The sequence below is a fragment of the Periophthalmus magnuspinnatus genome, chromosome 23, assembly GCF_009829125.3.
Source record: "Periophthalmus magnuspinnatus isolate fPerMag1 chromosome 23, fPerMag1.2.pri, whole genome shotgun sequence".
In the NCBI taxonomy this organism is placed as follows: Eukaryota; Metazoa; Chordata; class Actinopteri; order Gobiiformes; family Gobiidae; genus Periophthalmus; species Periophthalmus magnuspinnatus.
Window position 1 is genome coordinate 8,282,532 of NC_047148.1, and position 23,154 is coordinate 8,305,685.

General features: G+C 37.5%; 1 protein-coding gene across 2 annotated transcripts in view; it reads right to left on the reverse strand.

The window, feature by feature from the left end:
* Positions 1-438: 438 nt before the first annotated feature.
* The window catches only part of gramd4a (GRAM domain containing 4a), a 50,896-nt gene continuing 28,180 nt past the window's right edge, over positions 439-23,154 (reverse strand). The window contains exons 1-18 of one of the 2 annotated variants that reach the window (XM_055231981.1): positions 20,972-21,259; positions 17,523-17,643; positions 14,320-14,381; positions 12,786-12,924; positions 11,434-11,459; positions 10,985-11,076; positions 10,544-10,635; positions 9,544-9,592; positions 9,333-9,407; positions 9,141-9,184; positions 8,945-9,054; positions 8,327-8,451; positions 6,301-6,318; positions 5,312-5,456; positions 4,683-4,776; positions 4,372-4,462; positions 4,218-4,286; positions 439-3,725 (exon numbers count right to left, since the gene is read on the reverse strand). In XM_055231981.1, coding sequence (XP_055087956.1) covers positions 3,615-3,725; positions 4,218-4,286; positions 4,372-4,462; positions 4,683-4,776; positions 5,312-5,456; positions 6,301-6,318; positions 8,327-8,451; positions 8,945-9,054; positions 9,141-9,184; positions 9,333-9,407; positions 9,544-9,592; positions 10,544-10,635; positions 10,985-11,076; positions 11,434-11,459; positions 12,786-12,924; positions 14,320-14,381; positions 17,523-17,643; positions 20,972-21,146 — 1,638 coding nt within the window. In that variant the 5' untranslated portion in view covers positions 21,147-21,259 and the 3' untranslated portion in view covers positions 439-3,614. Of the gene's footprint in view, positions 3,726-4,217; positions 4,287-4,371; positions 4,463-4,682; positions 4,777-5,311; positions 5,457-6,300; positions 6,319-8,326; positions 8,452-8,944; positions 9,055-9,140; positions 9,185-9,332; positions 9,408-9,543; positions 9,593-10,543; positions 10,636-10,984; positions 11,077-11,433; positions 11,460-12,785; positions 12,925-14,319; positions 14,382-17,522; positions 17,644-20,971; positions 21,260-23,154 lie in introns of those variants that run through there. The other variant, XM_055231980.1, reaches the window with a different exon arrangement.

Sequence of the window (23,154 nt, forward strand, 5' to 3'; positions counted from 1 at the left end):
TTTATTTCATTCTGTCTGGAGATTAAAATATTAAAACATTTTGAGTAGCCAGTGAGCAAATAAATGTAAAATAGGTTGCACTATGTAACTTTTGTGGTAGAGGGTGCATAGCTGCTTGCCTATGGAGATGTTATTGCTTTGCCTAAACCGTTCCAGTTTTTCATTAAAGTAAACTCCATGGAGACCAGCAGGTGGCGCCAGCAGGCTAAGCTTCAGGTCACATGTATAGGTAACCCTGGTCACAGTAAGAATGCGTAAACTATTTATAAGGCAATAATGCTGTAGAATATTCCAGGCAAAAAAAAAACCCAAAAACCCCAAAAAACCCAAAACATCTGGATGGAGAAGAGCTCGTAGAAAGACTTTACATTATTATTTGGTGGTAGAACTTACCTAAATATAAAATCACTTATTTTCAAATGAACTCAAACACAAAGTGAGAGGAACAACAGCTTTATTACAAAAAGCAACAGAGAAAGACGCCAACTTCAACGGAGGGACCATGAACACAACACACAGTTTTTGTCCCAAAAAAGGTTCAGGGACGTCAGTTCAATCCTCAGTATGGCAGTATTTTAGTGCAGCTTTAATACATGTGACAGAATTTAAACAGCCTAAACAGCAAATGTGCTTAACAATGAGACAGAGGTTCATGTTTTACGGATGACCATCTCTGCATTAGAAACTATAACCATGTCAACACCAAATGAATGAATACTGTCTTTGTAATTGAAATAATAAAAAGGCATTTCTTCCTGTAACTATTCACAACATGCCAAGTCAAAAGCACATCTACTGTGCATTTCTACATGCTAATAATACACTAGTGTTTTAATGCCATTCCTGCATAGAAGAATTAAGTCTTTTCAATCTGTCATTGACATTGTCTTGAATAACAATTTACCCGATTTATTATATATTTTAGGTGTAGGCTATTTTGACTATTTTCTGTGGCATTATCTAGATGGGTAATTTTTATATTAATTGAAAGCAGTTTTTAATCTTTATCTCCTCTCTTGTCAAATAGGTTTAAAAAGTGCTGTCTCATGTAAATAACCATGCCTTTAAACGTTAAACTTAAACAGAGATGGTCATATGACAGGTGAAGAGCCAATCAGTTCAGTCCATACCACAATATAGCAATCCAGTCTTCATAACTCCAAACACAACAGGAATTCAAACTGGGTTAAAAATTAAAGCAATAATGCAAAATAATTTACAGTGTAAACAAGAACAAACAGGCAAATAATGGTGGTGAAAAGAAACAATACAATACAAGATTTGGCAAAATCTGTGTTTCGTCCAGCTGTTTCCATATTAAAACTAATGTGAGATTAAAAAAGGCATCAGGCAAAAGCAATAAGACTATAACTGTGCAATTAGACAGCAAAAATCCACATAATCAAAGGAAAACACTATGAATAATATGTCGTTTCCAAAATAATTCTAAATTATATTAGTGAAAAAATAATTTAGATGGTCGGTCACATGTTTAGTGACTTCATATCCAGTTGTAACACATAAGAAGTGCCTTGACATATTTTCTGTGTGCAAAAATGAAGTGTGAATAATGAATTCTGACCAACTGTTTTTTGTAATATATTATAATATTGTATGAAAGGATTTTGAACTGGAACAATTTAAATGTCAAAATGAGTGTACACTGTTTAGACTTTGGTAATGTTGCACTGAAGCAAATTTTTTAAACTTTTGCACAGAAATGTCAAGACAACCTCTGTTTTTCACTTAAACTAGCTAATGAGCTAAAACTTGTGCTGCTTAATTTAATACAGTGGAACTATTTAAGAAAAAAATATAGCCTTTTGCGTCCAGTCATCTATAATCAATATTGTTTGGCAATATAATTCTCTACATATATGAACATTCTCCTGGAACAAAGACCAGCTTCATTCTTGAAAATGGACTGGTACTTCAAATTCTGCTACAAGCAAAATAATACAAAATGTTGCAGACACAGATGAAGGCATGGTTTAAAAAGGTGGGATCACTCAGATCATTCATCAGTCAGTTGTTCTAATGAAACCAAAATATACAATTCTCAATACGGTCCTTGCATTCTCTGGTGGCAGTGATCCAATGAGAGATCTGGAAAAGGCAGACTAAATCACAACCATTTGAGGATAGAGAATAAGAAAAATCACATAAGAGTTATGTTTGTTTTTTTTCTCTATGGTGGGATTTCAAAGCCCCCACACCCCACCTGACCTATACTCTCTTATATAATTCTTCTACAGAGCGCATCTGAGCTGAAATCATGTTCATTACTCCAGTTAAAGTGCAGAGTCAGAGAATATTGTGCGCTGAAAAGAAATGCTCTGTCCAGGATATGGCAGTAGAAGTTCTAAAATTGTCAATATACCTCTAACATTACTAAATTACTTTGTGAATAGAAGAAATCCAGGGACATAATGATCATGAGCCACTAGCCTTATGTAGCACTGTTCAAGAGAAATGGATGATTTTTTTGCCTAGATATTCCACAGTATGGCATTAAACGTATCTTCCCTATGAAGACAAGCCACTAGGCTGTGGAACATTCCGGGAAAATCCCCTCCTATCAGAAAAGTTACATAGGGTGGACAAAATCTTACAGTGGGGGGGATTGATCTGGAGAAAAAACAAAACATTAAAGATGTTCAAAGTCCAGTCTGAGGGATGGACCAGTTAAACCCCAAAGGCACCAAAATCATTTACCAGATAGTTACACACTTTATCCGTATTTTTTGTTGGAGCTGGCGGAATTGTAAATTAAATTAAGTGTCTAATTACTGCCATGGCATTATTATTAAATATATCTGTAAAAACGCCTTTGTTTAGACTTGATTTTGAAATGGGTTAATATATTATTTGTACGTACTGTGCCAGTTTGAACCCAATTTCAGCTCATCTAAGTCTATGGTGGTGCCACATTCTCCTTCAATCTTTAAAACAATGGTGTCTAAAAATATAACAAAGACAGTGGTAATTGCTGGCTATGTACTTACACCAGATGAAAACAACTTCTGTAAACTCACATTATTTCAACAAGCCTATAAAGCCCTTTGGATTTTTGGACAGATATTTCTCACTATGGCAGGACATTTAAATCACATAAAGACATTGATCAATATGAAAAAAGTTGTTTTGTTTTTTGTTTTGTTTTTGTCCAGCCCCATCTTCTGCCTCTATTATAATTATATCCATCTTCTTACTCCCAGAAGGACAATATAGTACAAAAGCATAGCCACTAGACGCACACACGACACATGCAGACACAGAGACGCGGTTAGCATAGCTGCGGGCAAAGTTATTCAGTCATTCAGAAGAGTACCAGCCTCCTCATTAAACTCTACCCAATGATAAAACAATTTCAAAGTCTTCCGCTCCATAGAAGAGACTTTTCCAGTACCGAAAACCCAATATCTAACCAGTGTATCATTTACTGTAGCTCCTCCCACAAGTGGAAATCAGCCAATCAGAGCTGGAGGCAGACAGAAGAGTGGGAGGAGCTTCTGATAGGTATCTTCCAGTGCAGTTGAACCTCTAAAAGGCTTTGGGCCCACACTACGGACCCTTTCATAGTGAAGTTACACAGTTTCTATGACGGCATCAACCTAGAGTTCAGTGCTGGACGGTGGTTTACTGGTCGTCATTATCTTCATGTACTGAGTGAAGATGGCCTCAAACGCCTCGTCTCGATGGATCATGGCACCAAACACCAATGGCTAAGGGACAACAAGAAATGTGTTATTATAAGCTGTTAATTTTGAATATTAAACTAAACTAAATTCAGGAACCTTTCAAATTATTTATGTATGAAATTTTCTAGTATTATCTTTTATCACAGTAGATGGTAAGTAGATCACAAAAGACAAAAAAAATAAAAAATAAATAAAAAATTCAGTCTTCCAATCAGTTATAATTTATTTGTGGTTCCTGTCTCAGTAATTTGAAGCAACATTGTGAGAAAAAGTAAAAAGCATAAACCTAAGAGAGGCATTCAGATTATTAATACTAGAGTAGATTTTGACACCCATAAAGCAAAGTAAATGAAATCACACATCAATCCAACAATAAAATAACTTCAAAGTTCAAAATAAAACAGAACAAAAGGAAATGGGTCTTTTCATAATAATGGTGATTGGAGGATCATCTTAAGGTATATCATAGTAATATACTATTAAAATTAAAAGAATGCATTTTGAGTCATTTCATACCTTTTGTGTGGAGGGTGTTGCTATAGAGATGCCCATCCCACTACCTGGCAACACTGACAGCACTTTATACTAAAAAGGGCATCATAAAAAACAAAGATAAGGCATTTGATATTAAATTATTATTAAGTAAGAAAGTACCAGAATAGTCGATTACCTTCTGTATGTCGGTGATATCGACCAGTTTGATCACTTTGTTCTTCTTTGACGCATTTGACCTTGAGCTGGAGCTTTCAAAGCACAGATAGCTGCAAGAGAAAGAAAAAAATACTTCTTTAGAACAAAATGTCAAAGAGTTGATGTTTAAAAGTACTTTTACTGAGATACAGCCCAGCCTATTTGTATTTGCTAAGATGCCATTTCAATGCTGCAGCAGAGTAGCCTAGTTTATTTTGGCATTTTGAGAGGCTTTTGAAGGTGGTTGTGGAGAAATTGATATTTTTAGGAATAAATTTAAATGTTTCTCACTTCTCTGTGACATAGAGCATGCCATTCCGGATGTAGTCTGTGGGCATCTTCCTGTCTCTGTTTATCAGGCAGCACCTCCAGCCATTCTCACAGACTGCAGACAAGAGAGAAAAAGAAAAAAACATAAAAATCAATCTCAACAAAAATAGTCTTTTAATTTGCTCCAGAATCAGAAAATTGAAGGTAAAACAACACCAATCAGGCATAACAATGGGATTACATGTAGCCTAATTTGTAAGAAACAATTCACTGTTTTCCATTTTATTTAAAGCCATTATAAAGATCAGTGTTGATTGTGCTTTCACTATTATAATGTTGCCCTGGCCTTTTTGTGCGTTGCAACACTGCAGTTTTATCAATTGTGGGAAAAATAAAAGCTTAACTTTCAAACTTATCTCATTTAGCAGTTCAAAGTTATTTTTGTCTTCTGGTTTAGACTACAGCACATATGATAGGCTCTGTGCTGTCCTCAACATTATGAAATGACTCGTAACCCCAACAATTTGTGTAAATGTCACTCGTCAATCTTCACCCCCCTACCATGTGTACATTTCTTCTATCAAATAAAGTCTACGGGCTGATAAAACACAAATATTCTTTTCTACTCGTACACATGTGCAGTGTCTCACCTGGCAGAGGGCGCTCTGACTCCGGCACACTGAAGACCTCATGAAAGGCGCCCTTCTTGGTGCTGTGGTACCGACCTGTCTCCTCCTCTCTGCTCACACCACAGGGGACAGTGGCGAGGCTTCCTCTGGAAGCCACCGGCTGAATCTACATGCCGCACCATAGAGGAAGAGGAGAGGAAGTGCAGGGGGAAAGGTCACAAAAGGTCATGGAGAGAGAGGGAAGCAGTTAGTACATTTGTGTGTTTACACATGACATCCCTTTGCAGTGCTTTCAAATCTGCCCTGTTTTCACATCTCTGCAGCAGGCTCAGGGGGAACGTGCAAAGCAGAGTGGGGCCTTCATTCACTCATCCATGAAGTATTAGTCTGTGAGAAACCAGGGTCTTTGCAATGTACAAGCATAACCTCATTGTTTAGTTAGTTCAGACCACTGGCTTGAGTTTTTCCTTATTTGCATTCCCATGGTGCACAGATAAGTGTCACTAATGAGGGAAGTACAACTCAAATATTATGGCAAAAAACTATCCAGACTACTTTAATACCACTGGTGAAACAATAATTTAAAATTTCCAAGCATACTTCTTCCAAATTGCATGAGTAGTTTGTTAGTAATAGATGCACATTCTGCAGACATGTTTAAGCAATTAGATTTTCTAAAATATTTTTAAAAAAAATTCAACTTTCCAATTTTCAGCAATTTGATTTCACTGTTCATGTAAGGGTGTAAAGGAGAGAAAGGGGGTACTCTATTACATAATGATTGACTAGACTAAGCTTCTATCTTCTATCATTGAACACGGTGCTACTTTGCAGAGCATCTATGATAATGGACTCAAAATGTCAACTTGGTTCAATTAAAACATTCTGATCAATATAAAACGGATTATGCATTGACAAAGGCAGTCAAGGGTGACATTTTGATCCATTGTTGGGTCAAACACTGGCAGTTCTGAGGTGAGCAGAGCACACCAGGCACAGGCAGACCCTACCTTTTCAACAGCAGAGAGCTGAGAGAGAGAGACGAGGACAAAGTCACTCTAGATGACACAAACTCACACAGAACCACAACACATATGCACAGGATATAAACTACAGCGCTCCAAAGGCACAGAGCATTTACCTCTGAACCAACCATCTACTATGAAAAGTAACCTTGTAGTGTCAGAATACTATGATAAAGAAATGAGAAAAATGAATTGTACGGTGGTCCCCAATCTGCTCAGAGGGACCACTACTGAACATATGGCTGGTGGAAGCAAGTGGGACTGGAAACTAGGGGTGTGTGATTTTGGGGGGGGGGGGGGGGGCAACACCACCAAATAAATAAAGCTCCTAACCTCAGCATATACAATGGTCTTAACAGTCTTGAGGCCAGGGTCAGACTTTTATTGACAGCTCCGGAGGCATTTAAAACTATTGATGTGAGTTTATACTTGGACTTTCCACAGTGGGTGATGAGGTGGGAGACAGACCCCTGGTAAGATCAAGCACTGTGTGACCTGCAGCACCCAATACCACAGAAAGAGAGAGGGGCTGAATAATAGTATAAACCAAGAATGTTATAGAATAGATAGTCAACAGTTGTTTTACTTGGGCACTTTGGACCTGTTTTGGATCATGTTTGTCTCATTTATTTTTAGATCATGGTTCAGCTGTCTTTTATTGCATTTATAAGCGGTTTTGTCCTGGTTTAGTCTCTGTTGATACTTGACATGTTAAGTGTCTAAATTAGTGGAATGCATTTTTTTGATATTTTCAGAGATTTCTTCTAGTACATGTTGGATAGTGTTATGGAAATCTTTACTTAGTGTTTTGCCTAATTTGTACTTTGTCATATATGCTTGTATATGAGATTGGTACTGGTATGCAGACATCTTAGTCCCAGTTTCTTAACTCTTACAGTAGTTCAACTTTGTCTTATCCATTTGACCTCAAGATCCAGTACACTGTGCTTTGTCGTCCACAGTCTGATGCATATTAAATTAACCGTTTATCCTGTGTCCCAAGAAGTGTTTTGGCCTTGTGCTCCTTTAACGAGTCTAAACTGATTTTTTGGTTTATGTAATCCTTATCTGTATGATATAAATATGCTGTATGTACTGACACTAACACAGCTTATGGTGAGATGACTCTGTAAGTGACAGGTACCTATTTACAACTGTGCGAACAACTGCTTTAATAAATCAGACTCTTTGATTCTGATTTTGATTATTCTTTAGCTGTTTTGCTTGTAGAAATTCCACAACAATAGCCTTATTGTCGCATTTGTTTCATAAGACTATTTATGTTATGTTAAGTATCTTATGTCATCTGTCAAATTAATGCTCTCCTAATCTAATAGTTGTAATGATTTCTCTGCTCGATGCACGAATTTGACCTCTCCGAAATGCAGTTATTGTTGTCATGACAACTCTGTAGATTGTTGAAGAAAAACATTACATCACCCCCAGACTTTTAAGTATCTTGCAGAATAGTGAATTTGAACAAATAGCAGCATATTTTTAAAATGAGATGTGACGAATGTCTTCGCTGATATATAGAGGCAATAGACACTACAGCCCAGTCCCATTTTGGAGAATCAGCCTGGAACAATGGCACAGGCACATACATGTATTAATAAATGTATGTTAATCAAGTCATACAAACTAGTATAATTCATAAATATTCACAATTACGATGCTCAGACCGTTTGACATAGAATAACTTCATACATAAATACACCAGCATTGTCATTGTGGTACTTTCTTATTGCACTTGCATCTGCTCCTTCAAACTGGGACTAGGGTGACCACTAGTGAGAGCATTTTAAAAAGATAAGAAATGTATTTGTTTTTTGGTAAAGTCTTGCATGATAGTCTCATTAGAGGCAACCAATTCATAGGTTTCAGCTTGTTGTTAATCACTATTGCAACAGTTAATTTTTTTTTTTTTTTTCAATAGTAGAGTGGTCGATCAGATGTTAAATAATTATATTTTTCTGTTCACTCATCTGGATACAGTGATGTTGGTTCTCACTTTGAGTTGGGGGTCTGTGGGGAGGCTGTTCCACACGATGTAAGGTGTGTCGTACTTGTCCCTGAGTTTTGGACAGCTCTTAAACAGGAAGTCTATGATGAAGAACTTAATCCCAGCATACAGACCTAAAAGAGACATAATCTACAGTGAATAAGAGTTTTATAATGACAATTTATTATCAGTAATGCTTTGTACTTTAATTTGGCAGATTGAATTGAAACACATTATGACTGACTCCACTCTGTCCTTCTCTATTTAATTAAAATGTTTCGTGAAATATTTTTGAACAGGTGAAGGACAATGACAGTAATGGAATGTCTATTAACAAGATGAATTTGGACTAAACTGCGCTCAAACAAGAAGCGTGAAAGCACCATTACTGTCTGTCCCTCTAGTGAAAAGATTTCTGCGTACTGTTTACATCCATTACTGCAAGCTTCTGAAATAACTTCAAGGGCTGGAGATATTGTTGACAAACTTGTATAACAAACAAGAGTCAGTGAATAGAGCCAGAACAATTGAGAGTCATTGGCAGTTACATAACAGGGATGAAAGCTTTTATTTGTCTAATCTTCATTGAACTAAAGCATTTCAGTTTTTGTTTTTTTAGTCTCTTACCCATCATGAAGCCCATTAGTTTGTACGGGAGGAGGCAGGAGGTGATGAACACGATCCACAAACAAATGTAAAGTTTCCTGGTGCTCTCAGGCTGAACCCACATGAACAAGCTGCAAATTAAGAGAGAAATGTGTTTTACTTTTAAATAACAATATATATATATTTTTTTCATTACAGTTTAGTTATGCTGACTTACTTCTTTATTTTCTCCAAAACATCTGCCATCTTACCAAATAGATTCTGTGAGGAAAATAGTTGTGAGGTCAAGATATTAGGACTAAATCATTACACCATTGTGTTATGTAACAACTATTTTAAATTACTGCCTAAAAGTAGTCTTTTTTGGCAATACTGTATGATGTCAGTAGGTCTTTGGTGATAAAAGTACCTGTGCTTTTTGTGCAACATCTAATACAAGCTTAAACGTCTCTGACACTGTGAGGTCTTCCTTTGGCGGCTCCTGCTGTAAACACATTTACAGACACATAATTAATACAAAGCAGTCTACAGAGGTCAGAGGTCACATGATCAGAAGGACAAAGGGGTGTGATAATCTACAAAGGTCACATGATCAGAAGGACAAAGGGGTGTGGCCTCACCAGTGGTTCAGAGACTTCAGGCACAATGCTCCACTGGATTCTCCAGCCTCTAAAACAGGAACAAGACCAGAGAGAGACAAGATCAGCATTTTACACAAGCCAACAGGTTACAAACGGTTACTTTGGCCCACAGAAACAGTGTCAGCAGTCACCTCCAGCCTCTCTCTCTAAAACCTTCAAATAAGGCTAGAAAACTATGGGTAATAATGGACTTGAACTTCAACAGCCACATCAAATTAATAACATCTGCAGCTTTTTACCATCTAAAAAACATTGCAAAAATCAAAGGTATACTGTCAAGACCAAACTTAGAGAGACTCATCCATGCATTTGTCTTCAATAGGTTAGACTACTGTAACAGCCTGCTCACTGGCTTAACTCCAAACGAGTTAAGACAGCTGCAGTACATCCAGAACACTGCTGCCCGAGTCCTGAGTAGAACTAAGAAGTACGAGCAGATAAGTCCTGTGCTCAGGTCTCTGCACTGGCTCCTGTGGCTCAGAGAATAGACTTTAAAGCAGCTCTGCTTGTGACAAGTCTCTCCATGGCCTAGGTCCAAAGTACACCTCTGACATGTTAGTGCCATATGAACCATCTCACACTCTGAGGACTTCAGGAATTGGCCTCCTGCTGGTGCCCAGAGTCAGGACTAAACATGGGGAATCAGCGTTTTCAGTTTTATGCAGCTAAAACCTGGAACAGTCTCCCTGAAGATGTGAGACAGGACTCTACTTTGACATTGTTTAAATCCAGGCTCAAAATGGTTCTGTTTAGCTGTGCATACGACTGAAATGTTTTTATTCTGCACTCTTCTGTTTTAAAGTTCATTTTACGATGATTGTTTATGATTATTTATGTTTTGATTTGCTGTATTGCGACTTTAATGTCTTTCTTATTCTGTAAAGCACTTTGAATTACTTTGTGTACGAATTGTGCTATACAAATAAACTAGCCTTGCTTAAATTTGGCCCTGGTAGAGTAACTGTAGCAGTGGGTTTACCTGGCAATGAGGTAATTCAAAGACAAACGCAGAATGGCCAGGAAGAGGAACATGGGAATGGCCCAGCCATGCCAAGCAGCATACATGTAGATCTGCAGACACAGAGATAAAGGTTAAATTTCATGTAATATTCAATACCTTTTTCTAATATAGTGAATATACATAAGCAGATCCAGTGGTGTTGGAGGGGAACTACAGGCTTCAGTAAACTCAGCTCAATCATCTACAGTTTGAGCTGATGGCTTTGGCCTTTTATGTCAAAGCTCAATCAACAGGCCAAGTTTGATTCAGAAGTGCCCAGGCAGTGGGAACTGCAGATTTTACACCACCATTTACTACTTAAGTGCTATTACAGGAGCATAGGGCACCAAGTCTAAAAGTACCACAAATTTTACACAAGATAATTGATATAGTATGACTTTTTATATTTGAAATACTCACAATAAAGGCAATCGCAGACGTGTAGACAGAGTGCCAGTTGGATAAGGCTGAAAGATTCCTTAAAAAAATGGTGACAGGTCGGGCTCCTCGCTCTGGAACAAAACAAACATAAACATGAATAAGTGTTAGTAAAACAAAAATTTGAATCTGTCAACTGGACAAAAAGTTGTAGGAGTGAACTTATTGTCCAACTGACAGATTTGAATTTTTCTTTTATTATGGATCACACTTGGACGACTGAGGGATTTCATTACACAGACATGAATAAGTGTTGAGATACGGGCCATTATTAAACCCCATAACACCTACAATCTAAATCTTTTGCACAGTATTGAATATTTCATGAATGAATGAATGAATGAATGAATGAATATTGTTTATTTGAGCATTATAAAAAAAAAAAAAAAAAAACAGAAAAAATATTTCATGAAAACTATTTATGCACTTACTTAGTCGTCTCATGTTTTCTGTCAACCTGAAAAGGAAGAGGAATAAAAAGTGAAGGTCAGAACAGACGTAGGGAGACATGCACAATAAAACTGAGAAGTGGAGGTGTGCAACCAGGCCTTCAATATCTGCATGACTCATACCTTTTCATAGAGGAGAAAAACAAGAAGTACATTTTAGTCCTGCTTTAGTCATGTTCAGTGCCAGATTAGTCCTGTAAAGTCCTGGCATCATCCCGGAAGTAGCTTGCCCATAGCCAGGCTCAAGACTAGAGGTGACAGAGCCTTTTCTGTGTAGCACCCAGTCTATAGGACAGCCTCCCTCTGCCTGTAGGATCCTCTCAATCTTTAACACATTTTAAGATTAGACTGAAAAACCACATCTTCTCCCTGGCATTTAATTCTAGTGTCTATTGGCAGCCTCGCTTCCGTCAGTCTGCCCCAGGGCAGCTGTGGCTACAATAGTAGCTTACCATCACCAAGTGTGGAAATGAATGAATAATGACTATAGTGTAGCGCTTTGAGAGGCTTTGAAAAAGCGCATTACAAGTGTAAGCCATTATTATTATTATTATTTGTTATTGTTTAACTCTCCTGCTCTGGTTTAGGCAAGTATGAGAGTTCACTTTTACATATTCTCTTCTTTTTACCAAGGACAGGAGGAATAAAACAGAGAGACTGTGGTGTAGACTTGCTTTCAATACCCACATGACTCATACTCAAGGAGAAAATGAGAAATACAATTCACATTAAAATGCTATGAAAAGCTGCTCTGTACATACTGCACTGATTTGATATATTTTAGGTCTTGAAACTTGAAGCTCCTCAGATTATTGCGTATCAAATTAGTTTGATCATCCACATCGATACTTGGACATGCCATGTACTATTCATGGCACCTTTCAGTTCTTCAATTTTTAACCAAAGTTTTGCCTCAAGCTCAGACTCATAGTTTGGTTTTAAAATATAATTATAAATATACGAGGACATAGAGATGCTTTTAGAATACAAACTAACACAAGATTTAACAAAGTATGTAGAGAATGAAATGTGTTCTTTTAGTAGGGCTAATGTAGATTAAGGTATCAATATTTCATTAAACTGGTCTTTTGTTTTGATACGTTTTAGTATTGACTAGTATCTGGATAACAATACTTTTGAAAGTCTAAACTAAGACTAAACTTGGACAAAAGTCAAACCATATCAAAGTAATGACTACACATAATCAAAATTTAACCAGGACTACATTCTGCACATCTGTTTTGCTTTTAATGTCTCTTTTATGATATCTGTTTGAACACACGTCGATCCATAGGTTCGGACAGGGGTTTCATGTTGTATTCAGCCACACCCACCTTTTAGCACTTAGCGGCTCCTCTGCCTCCACAGTGCTCTCCTCTGGCTGGAACTGGAAACCTTCGAGGTAAACCCCAAATCGCTCGTACAGCCACTTCTGCAGCCGCGAGCTCCACACCTCTTTCTGCTGTTTCTCTGCTGCAAAGAGCAAACAACACACAACAGACATAACAGGTTGGATTTGACCTGTTCAACCAGCGATGCCTGGAGGAATAGTTATTGTAATTTTCATAGCATCTTGACAGCATATTTTTGATTTAGGTTGTCAATTTTTGTTATTTGTTTTTACTTTTGCCTTTCAAAAAAAAAATAAAAATCCATCAGTACATTTAATTAAAAACATCAAAACATTATTTCTTACTCATATTAATAATATTTTATACTGCTTAATCTCTGCAACTCAAGATCTCATCTGTAAGACAAACTTTTAACATTTTATTTTGCTGAACTAGATGGTACACAACTGAATATTCAAAAGTAAAAACCTTACAGCTTATTCTTCACTAGATCCTACTTCTATCAATCTTCATCACAATAAATAACACTGATTTTACTGAACTTTATTAACGTGTTTTGCACATGGTATCCCTTTAAGACACACCTCCACCATTTGAGCAGCAGCACGTCTGTCCTACATGAGGCGATCTACAATTGTAGCCCATTTTCTAATATTAGCTCCGTGTGTCCTTTTCCTCTTTCTACGGCTCTCGAACTTCCCTCACTGGGTCACTATAGGTCAAAGCACTTCCACAAACCCTGTCATCCTGCAGTAATATGTGGCTACAAACCAATTTCTGAAATGTCTAAATAAGTCATTGTCAACCAACATTTTGTCCTAATTTTGAGCATAATCACATTTTAGAGTTCTATTTTGTAAAGAGGAACATTGCTACCTGTCACGCACGGCACCCTGTCCAAGAATAGCCCATCTTTCTGACACAATGCCTACATAGCCCTGCACCACATGCTTCCTACGCGACCACCACATCCTCAGCACGACTTTTCCGTTTCACTCAAATATACAGGTATTATACAACAGTAAAAAAAAAAGTTCAGTTCATATAGAAACTAAATACAGCTTGGATGTTGCCATTTAATCTGTGAAACTGAGAAGTGCAATTTGATATTGGAGTGACTAGTCATCAGAGAAAAAAATAAATCATGCAATAAAGAAAAAAGTGTTTTGCCTCAGTGTGAATATTTTGTAAAAGGGATTGTATCTAATTATAAAGTGTTCTTTATACACACCAGTAATGCTGGTACCCTGGTAATAAGCTGCAAACCATTTAAAATTAAATGTATAAATTAGCCTGATGAAGGTCTAGTGCTGAAAAGTTGGTTATGTCCTAATAAAAACACATTTTGCAAGTAAGAGCTGGAATTTTCTTAGTTGATGTACTTTGAGCTGCTCCCACTCCTCCAATGTACCCGTTTTCAAGAAACTGCAAGTTCTCGTAGTGTTTAAGACTGTAAAATCAGATACAGTGTCTTTAACTATTCTTCCATCCCCTGCTCCTGATGTTATAATCTCACCTGTGGCATTGTTGGGGGAGGACTGCTGTTTTCGAGGGATCTGTGGCGGCGAGTCCTCGAGCCTAGAGGGGACAAACAAATGACAAATGAGTCAAGTTTCTTTATTATAAGCCCGAGAGCGCAAGTGTTTATGTTAATATGTGGAGATGTGCTACAGTGCATAAACTAACAACTGGAGGGAAAATGAAAAATACATTAGGAACAAGTGAAAGTGAAGAACTGAGACCTCATAATGACATGGTTCACAACAGAGGCTGGACAAATTAGAACAGTAGAGTTTTGGTAATACAGCTTTCATTAAGATTATCTATTTTTAGCCCTTTTATAATATATTTGACCCAATATGATTCAAGAAACCTCTTGTTTAAGCTATACCCAGAGGAAAAAAAAAAACAATAGCATGACAAAACCAGAGCAGCGTGACTTTGGTTAGTTTGACACAGAATGACCTAAATGATGATCTGTGGTTATCGCAGTCAGCAGACATTTACACATAATAATGCTACTTTCATACTCATGTGCGAGCTATTTCATGCACTGTAAAATAGTTCTATTAATGATGGTACACTAATGCTATAGAGACAGTGGCAGAACTAGCGCCGCATTAGTCAGACCAGGAGTAAAGTAAACCAGGTTGTTACCAGGAGTAAATCACAGCTAAATCTAGTTACCTTGAGGTAGAAAAGGTTAAAATTAAAATGGAACAGTATCTTGTATCATTTTCATTAAAGTGATTATGTTTTGGTGTAAAAAGTAATTGTAAAAATCTGAAAGTCCTGGTAGCACAATTAAACATTTGAAATAGGGCTTTATTGCGACAGTAGCTGCTGTCTTGCTCAAGGGCACTTCTGAAAATCTGTTACAAGCAGTTCATTCAGAGAAATCTAAGATATCTAAGCTAGCTAACCAATACATATTGTACATTTAGTTCATAAAGTAATCCTTAAACTCTGCACTGGTCATGCCTTGGAGCTGCAGTGGAATTTCTCATTGGCAGCCATTGAACCATCTGATCACTTAAGACCCCAGTGTGATGCCAAAGGGGCGGATTTTTCCAGACACCAGTGACTCCTGTATCACTGTGAGCATTTCGGATGACCCCAAGCACTGATATGCCACTCTTTCCATCTCCCTAAAGACCCCAAACACACCTCCAATGGGAATACCCTGTCCCAAGCTGCTAAGGCCTATATTTATACACACAGTAGCCCAGGGAATAGCAAAGAGATGGACGCAAACACCATCTGACGTGAACCATCAAAATCTGTGCTGAAATGATTCGTTGCAAACGGCAACAGCTGCTCTTTCCAATGGTATTACTGAGCTGTCTATGTCCACGCATCTCTACCTTTTTATGTGGGAGACTTTATTACATCAAAATGTATTAAAGCGGAACTACCTGAATTTCAAACCATGAAAGGAGGAAGTTAAATCTATCACACAGCTTTTGGCACATTGTTAATATTAGTCACATTCATATTCTTTAGAACAGATTTTTTTCAGATGACAAAGTGAAACCAAAGCCCAGTCAATCAGAGCGCAGCTTACAACTCTTACGGCCAGGTTTATGAAAAAAAAAAGTTTTACCATATAGTTAAGGTATAGTTCAGGTATACTCTATATATATATAATCTAAATTGACTCATTGTAAAGAACAAAGTCAGGTAGACCAGCAGGTAAAAACAACTGCTATCACATGGTTAAAAACATTGGTATACAGTGGTCCCTCACTATATCGCGGTTCACTTTTCGCAGTCTCGATGTTTCACAGATTTTTTTTAGTGCAATTTTGCATGCTTTTTTTTTTTTTTTTTTTTACAGTGTATGACGGCGCATTATGTTCTGCGTCTTGATTGGCTCAGGGACATGCCGTGTCTCCTGTACAGTACAGAACGCGTTCAGCCAAATTTACATAAATGTTTGATGTATGAAGTTGGACACCTCTAGTTGGACACCTTTACATTTGAGGACAAACACCTCCGATGCGCATTTTGATGCACGTCCAGAGCGCCAGTTGTGGTGTGCAAGTGCCTTTGGATGTTTGCTTTTCTCTGTGTCTTTATGAACGCTGCAGACATGGTTGAGAGAGTGACTTTAATGTATTTATTACATAAAAGCTCTGCTCTGCGGAGGCGTGTCTGTGAGTAGCCTTTATGCTAGCCGGTGCGCCCAGCATAATTAAGTTACCGTTAGCTTGTGGCTGATGTCTTTCTACTTGTTCCAGATAATGATGTCGCTTTGCCACTGGAGCGTAGTCTCTGATTGGTTGATGCTGTGCGTCAAAATGCAAAAAGTTCTGCTTTTTCAGCTTTTGGAGGCGTGAACAGAGCATCTGACGCCTGGACGCTCAAGATGTGCTGCGTCAATGCCGCACAAACGCAGTGCGGTCAAGACGCGCATCCACGAGAGACTTTGCATGTGAACTTGACATAAAGAAGGAGGAAAATAACATAAGGATGCCAGCAGCAATACGTTTTAACAAGGATGCATAAAGGATTGTAACCATCGTGCGTATGGAGTCTGCTTTAGCTTTGTCGATCAGTGATTCCAGGAAAAAGAACATTACGAGAAATTACAGCAGAGCGGCACCAGGACGAAGAGGCGTGGTTAGAGTAACTGTGAAATACACATGAGTCACTATTAATCATTTCTTATGAGTCCGACCTCGTAGGTTGATCATTAAAATAAAATTTGTTGCAGTATATCCAAAAGCTTTCATTTTTATTTATAGTACAGTATAGTATTTGGTTTCGTTCTATAATACTGTGCTTATTTTTTTAAATCTATAAAGGTTTGAACTTTGAGAGTGTTTAAACAAAATAGAAATGTGAGAAAATGTTAATGTCTGTCTGAGAAATGTGTATGAAGTATATGGTGAGGGGTTTTACAGCCTTAAAATATATATAATAATTGAAAAAAATAAAGATTTTTACTTCACGGATTTCCCTTATCGCGGGTTATTTTTGGAACATAACTCCGCGATAAACAAGAGAACATTGTACATTAATGACAGCTATTGTTTGTGCATTATATAACCTGATATCTAAATGTAAGTATCAATATGGACTACATTATACAACTGCTAAAAAAACCACTATACACTACTATTACTGAACCCGTACAATCCTAATCTAAATGTAACATAGTGTTATACTTGGCTTCCCCGTTTCTCATATTTCCCTTTGTGCCTTGTTCTTACGTACGTGTTTTTGAGCAGATCATTCATCTTTTGCTCCAGATCCAGCCTCTTGGTTCGCTCCCTGTCTAGTTCTTGTCGTATAGAGTCCACATTGGTCTCTTCTCGAAGTTTCCTCAGCTCCTCCTCTGTGAAAACACACAGAAGGAAAAGTAAGTTAAAATTAGCCTGAACAATATGTGATATAGGTCAGTGCATAAATAGTGACTCTATTTATACCTAGACAATAGCCAAGTCTCACTTTTGTCTCACAGAGGAAATTGCAGAAGAACCTTTGAACAGAAGCCAAGGAAGCATTATAGATTAGTTTCCTTTCAGGCGTTTTATTTTCTAATATATTGTGAAAATACAACAAGCCTTAAAGCAACCATAAGTAATTAGATTGGCTAACCCGGCCCTGCTGTATTCTCAAATAACACCAATAGATGCTATATATGTTACTGCAGTCTGATAGTGCAGGGCTCCAGAGTGCGACCAATTTGGACATATGTGTACCTAAAAATTTTGTATCTCGTGCGACTAAAAATGTTGGGATCCTCATCATGTGTCCCTCTCCCCATTATAAACAGAGATTCAATTACATAAAACACACTTCCATTATTGTTTTAATTGACCAGACCACTACGTCAGTCCGAGCTGCTGAGGCCGATGTGCTCCGGTCACGGTCTGGTGGACTCGGCTAAATCCAGCTTATAAGTTTGATTTTTTCATTTGGAAATGAGACACAGTATTTATCTTTAAAGAGAAGCATCAAACCTGCACATCCTCCGCAGTGTATGTAGTTACTTAAATCATTTGTTCTGAGGTAAAAAAGAAAATAAAACTTGACGTCAAAGATCAACTATTTGATCTTTGAAAGTAAGAAGGATCACTCTGCACGTAGGGAAACCATCAGGGATAGGTAGGGCTTCACAGCAAGTCTAAATATTTCAGCATATAAATGTTGAATTTAATATTATAAATATTATTAAACTGCACCAAATATATCATTGAAATCCTAATTTTAAGGTATATTTCTATCAAACATTTCATAAGGAGTATATTGTCCTACCATGGAACTATAAAATAAGGTGTTCTGCGTACAAAAAAACGATAAGTTTTTGTATACAGTATCCTAAAACATTATTCTCCAGTTCACCTTCACCTGTCCCTTCTGTTCTGTCAGCTCGTCCCACAGGCTCAGCTCAGGTATCAGCGCTTTCTAAAGCCACAACATCAGCAGCATTTCCTCTCAGCCCATTGTCCTCGCTAAAAGGACACATGAATATTTAAGCACAGGCCTCAACTAAAACCTAAAGACAATCATGAAAATAAGTGAAAGCGTTTGTATGTTCCCAGATGATGGGAGAAGTCAGAAGGGTTCAACAGATCAATTTTATCAACAAAATATTAATTCAACTCACAATTTGGACAAATAACAGTTTAACAAGACAGAGAGAAAGGAACAAATGAAAAATTATACTCTCACTGATGATAAATGTAAATAAACATAGTTTTTAGATAACATGGCTGTAATACTGGCTCTTTCTCTTAACTCATATCACACTACATCCTTCACGCAAACCCATTTGAACTAATAAAACATTCATTACTATGGCCCCCTGCGGCTAATGAATAGGCCATCATTTCTGCATAAATCTACCACAGCAGTGGTTCTCCAACTTCACAAAGGGTCTACTAAAATATTTAACTTGTCAGTATAATTATAAAAAACAATTTATAAGAACTAACTCAAGTCTCAAATAAAGATGTGATATTTGGCAAAGGTAAGGCCGGGCTTCTCCTTAATATGAACTTAGCAGAACTGGACTATAAAGAATGTTCTGGACTTGAACCGGGCTTAAAGGTGCACTATGTAACTTTCCATCTGCTTGTCTCCATGAAGATGCTATTGCTTTGTCTGGAATGTTCCACAATATGACATTAAACACAATCATACTGCATTTATTAAATTACAAGTGTTAGTAGTGAGTTGGTTCACATTTCCATAGATCTGACCTCACTTGTTTGGTCCCTTAAGTTTAATGCCATCCTGTGAAACATTTTTGGCTAACCAATAACATACCATAAGTACCATAAGTCTATCCCACACCGCAGTTTGACAATCACTGATCCTTTATTATGTAATCATTCTCTTAAAGCACAGTTTGTTTGTGGTGGTATGTAAATAAATACTCTGATATGATCATGTGCGTACAAGTACACATGAGGCCAGCCAAAGGTTGCAGTGGACTAAGTAGCTTAGTGCAGTCTGTGCCAGGAGGTCCTGCACCAGCTGTAAACCTATTAGACAAATGCATAACAGCACCAGGCACAAAGCATGCTGGGTAAAGTGGACACAATGCCCCACGGCAATTAAACATTCATGCCGATAAATTATGCCAAGGCACTTTCTCTTGCTCCACATGTCTGTTGGGTGATGTTTTTGTTGGCATCTACTAAAATGTTAGGTTTTACAGAAAAAATGTAATGTAAAAAAAAAACAAAAAATAAAAAAGTATTAATTTTCAGATACAGAAATACAGATCGAGATTGGACTATATTATACTCTCTTGTGCAATTGTCATTTGTTTCCATTTTAGGATAGTATTTGGACTCCACGCACAGTACAGCAACTTGTCTTTTTACAAATGCACTTTTTTGTCTGTTATAATTGGCTGACAACAGAAAATGATATCATAGACTCAAAGACACAGAAATCTACTTAATCGTCAGTTTGTTATATGTGGTAAAGAGTAAACCGCCTACCATCCACTCTCAAAATGATTCATTAATGGAAACTTATCATACATGAACCATCAATACATTTAACAATAGAATGTATATGCAACCAATTTTGGGACTTACAAAACTCAGAGCATTATCAACATTTGCAGACATTTAACAACATAAACAACAATAGTGCTGCTCTGGTCCGAGGTTAAAATTACGTTCATGCCTCCTAAATATAGCTCAGGTCTCTGGGTTACCGTGGCACTGGACTGTCCACTCCGATGGCCAAGTCGAATGTTTATCTACAACACTCTGAGACAGGATTAGCGAAAAGTCGAGACGTGACACTATTATAAATAACCTACTCTCCCACGCAGATTATCGGGAAAATGAAGCCTTAAAAAGTGGAGTTTGGAAGATCAGACAGGAGATAAATTAAGTGTCCTCAGCCTCAATAACTCCCACAGACCTAACAGACAAATATTTGACTTCCGCACTTTCTGTCACTGTCCAGTTATCACACATTCAATATTTTCAGGTTACGGCCACAAATACTTAGAGCCCAGACGTAAAGAAAACATTTTTTTTAGGAATTAACCCATGGCAAACATTTGTAACTAAGAAATATATTTATATGTTTAACAGAAGTTGATCAGTTTTATCCTTTATACACAAGCATAGTTATTTATACAGTGAACCGTTCCAATTTATTAATAAAGACCAACAGTTTTATATTGCACTTACTGATGTTAAGGTTCATTTTATGACTCTTGATCTTGTCCACTGTTCCACTGTAAAGCATCTCAAAACTATCAAAGGTGAAGTCCTCCATTTTGGGCAAACCCGCTCTCCTCTGTGGTCGTCCGGTCCCACGGGACGGTAGAGTGGCCGCTTTGGGCATGTCCTCAAACAGAGCCATAGTTCACCACACTTTTCAAATGTGTTTACAAAGCCAAACTTATATGGTCCATGCTGTAGGGATGTTCCAATGACAGACAACACTGTTATACTAAGATCACGCCTTACAGCTATGATTGAACTGACTAAGTTGCAGGGTGAAAATGAAAGGGTACACAGAGAGGTGGGACTGGGACAGGGGCCACAGGCTTAAGAAGGTTTGGAATCTGAAGCTTGAGCACATTGGCACATACTGGAAAAAACACCAGTTGTGATGTGGTTATTTCCGCTCTTTGCTGTTTTATATTATACAAGGAGCCAGTCTGGAGGATAACAGTAATGACAAAGCATATGCAAATGTGTGTCCATAAGGGAAATGAAAGAACATGTCTGCTATGATCTGATACTTTAGGGGGTGCTTAAAGTGGTGAAAAAAGAACAGAATTTCCCTCAAGATGCTAGCATTCTTGTTTCCAGCATTTGTGTAACATTTGTCACCAAGCATGTTTTACAATTTAGACTTTGTCAATAATCACTAAAGATATTACACGCCAACATTTACAGGTTCATTCAGAGAACACAACAAAAAAATGTCTAAATACAGTACATACGCAAGCAAATCTAATCACATTCCAGATAGTCAAGCCAAGTTTTAAGAGCTCAAAGGAAAAGTACTGAGTGAGTTGTTCAATCCAGGACAAAGACAATGGTTCCTTTCAGAGCAGTTCGGAGAGGGTCAGAGAGAGACAGGCCGGTGGAGAGGAGAGGTTCCCATTGGTCTATCATTGTTACAGCTCTGCTCTGATCCTGTGACAGCAGTGTGAGTAGACAGGAGGAGAGACATTGTGATTAGGGATCATCCAACATGTCTTACTGTTGATAAAAGATATGTGGATGTCGATATAAACATGTTTGAAAAATAAATCCAAATTGTGATATGTAATGCAATGCCTAACAAGCAAAAAGCAAAAGGGAATTTGAGTCTGTGAAGGCCACTTGGGGTCACACAGGTTACATAAGGTCATAGCTGAAACATAGTAGACTACAGATTTGAGAAATATGTTAGAAAATATCACACAACTGACAACTCCAGTGGATTTTCTCACATAATGGACAGTGTGTGGGACCACAAAGGTGAGAAGCTGGAGGTTGTTAGCACTTTTACCTCACAGCAAAAAGAAACTGAATCCTAGTCCCAAAATTTCCTGACATCTAATGAGAATTGAACCTTACCTGAACGAGCTTATGAAAGCACGTTCTAAATTCATGCATCTGTGAATGTTTTTTTCTGAACCTCACTTGAGCAAAGAAATAAAACTGCCGTAACTAATTTAGATAATTAATGTCTCCTAATCCAATGTTGTGAGATGAGGCAGGATAACATCTGCTGTTTAATCACATCACAGATATCTGCTCAATGCCCCGCGCACAGACACAAACATTTCTGCAGGGCTGCATTAGAAGCGTGCTCAAGGCAAGGTTTGAACTGGTGAAGATTGTGCATATATTGACACATAACTGCACGGCTTTTGGTTTCATAAAGACCTACTTAAAACAACAATTACCCCAAACTACTGTATAAGAAGTCATGCCAGAATATCCCACCATTATTAGATAAATATTATAGACTATGGTGGTCCCCAAACCCAAAGTTGAGCAATAAACTATCATAAAAATACTTACATTATAAAAACTCTATCCATTTGTTTCAGAATGATTGAAAATTAGGACCGTTGCCATAGTGATGAACACTTTAGAACAAAATATAACAATATAAAGTAAAAGTCTAGCAATTTTAGTGTTATTTAACTGTTAGACTGTTATTTTCCACATTATATTACTATTAAAACAAGGATATTTAATACTTAATAAAAGATGGTGTGGAAATAACTCAACCAAAAACCAAAAGTGTCCATTGAGATTACAGATTACACTTTGCTGCAAGAAATCCCACATTGCAGGTGTACAATCCCCAATACAGTTTATCCTGGCATTCTGGTCCACAATATTTCATTCCACAACTATTGATC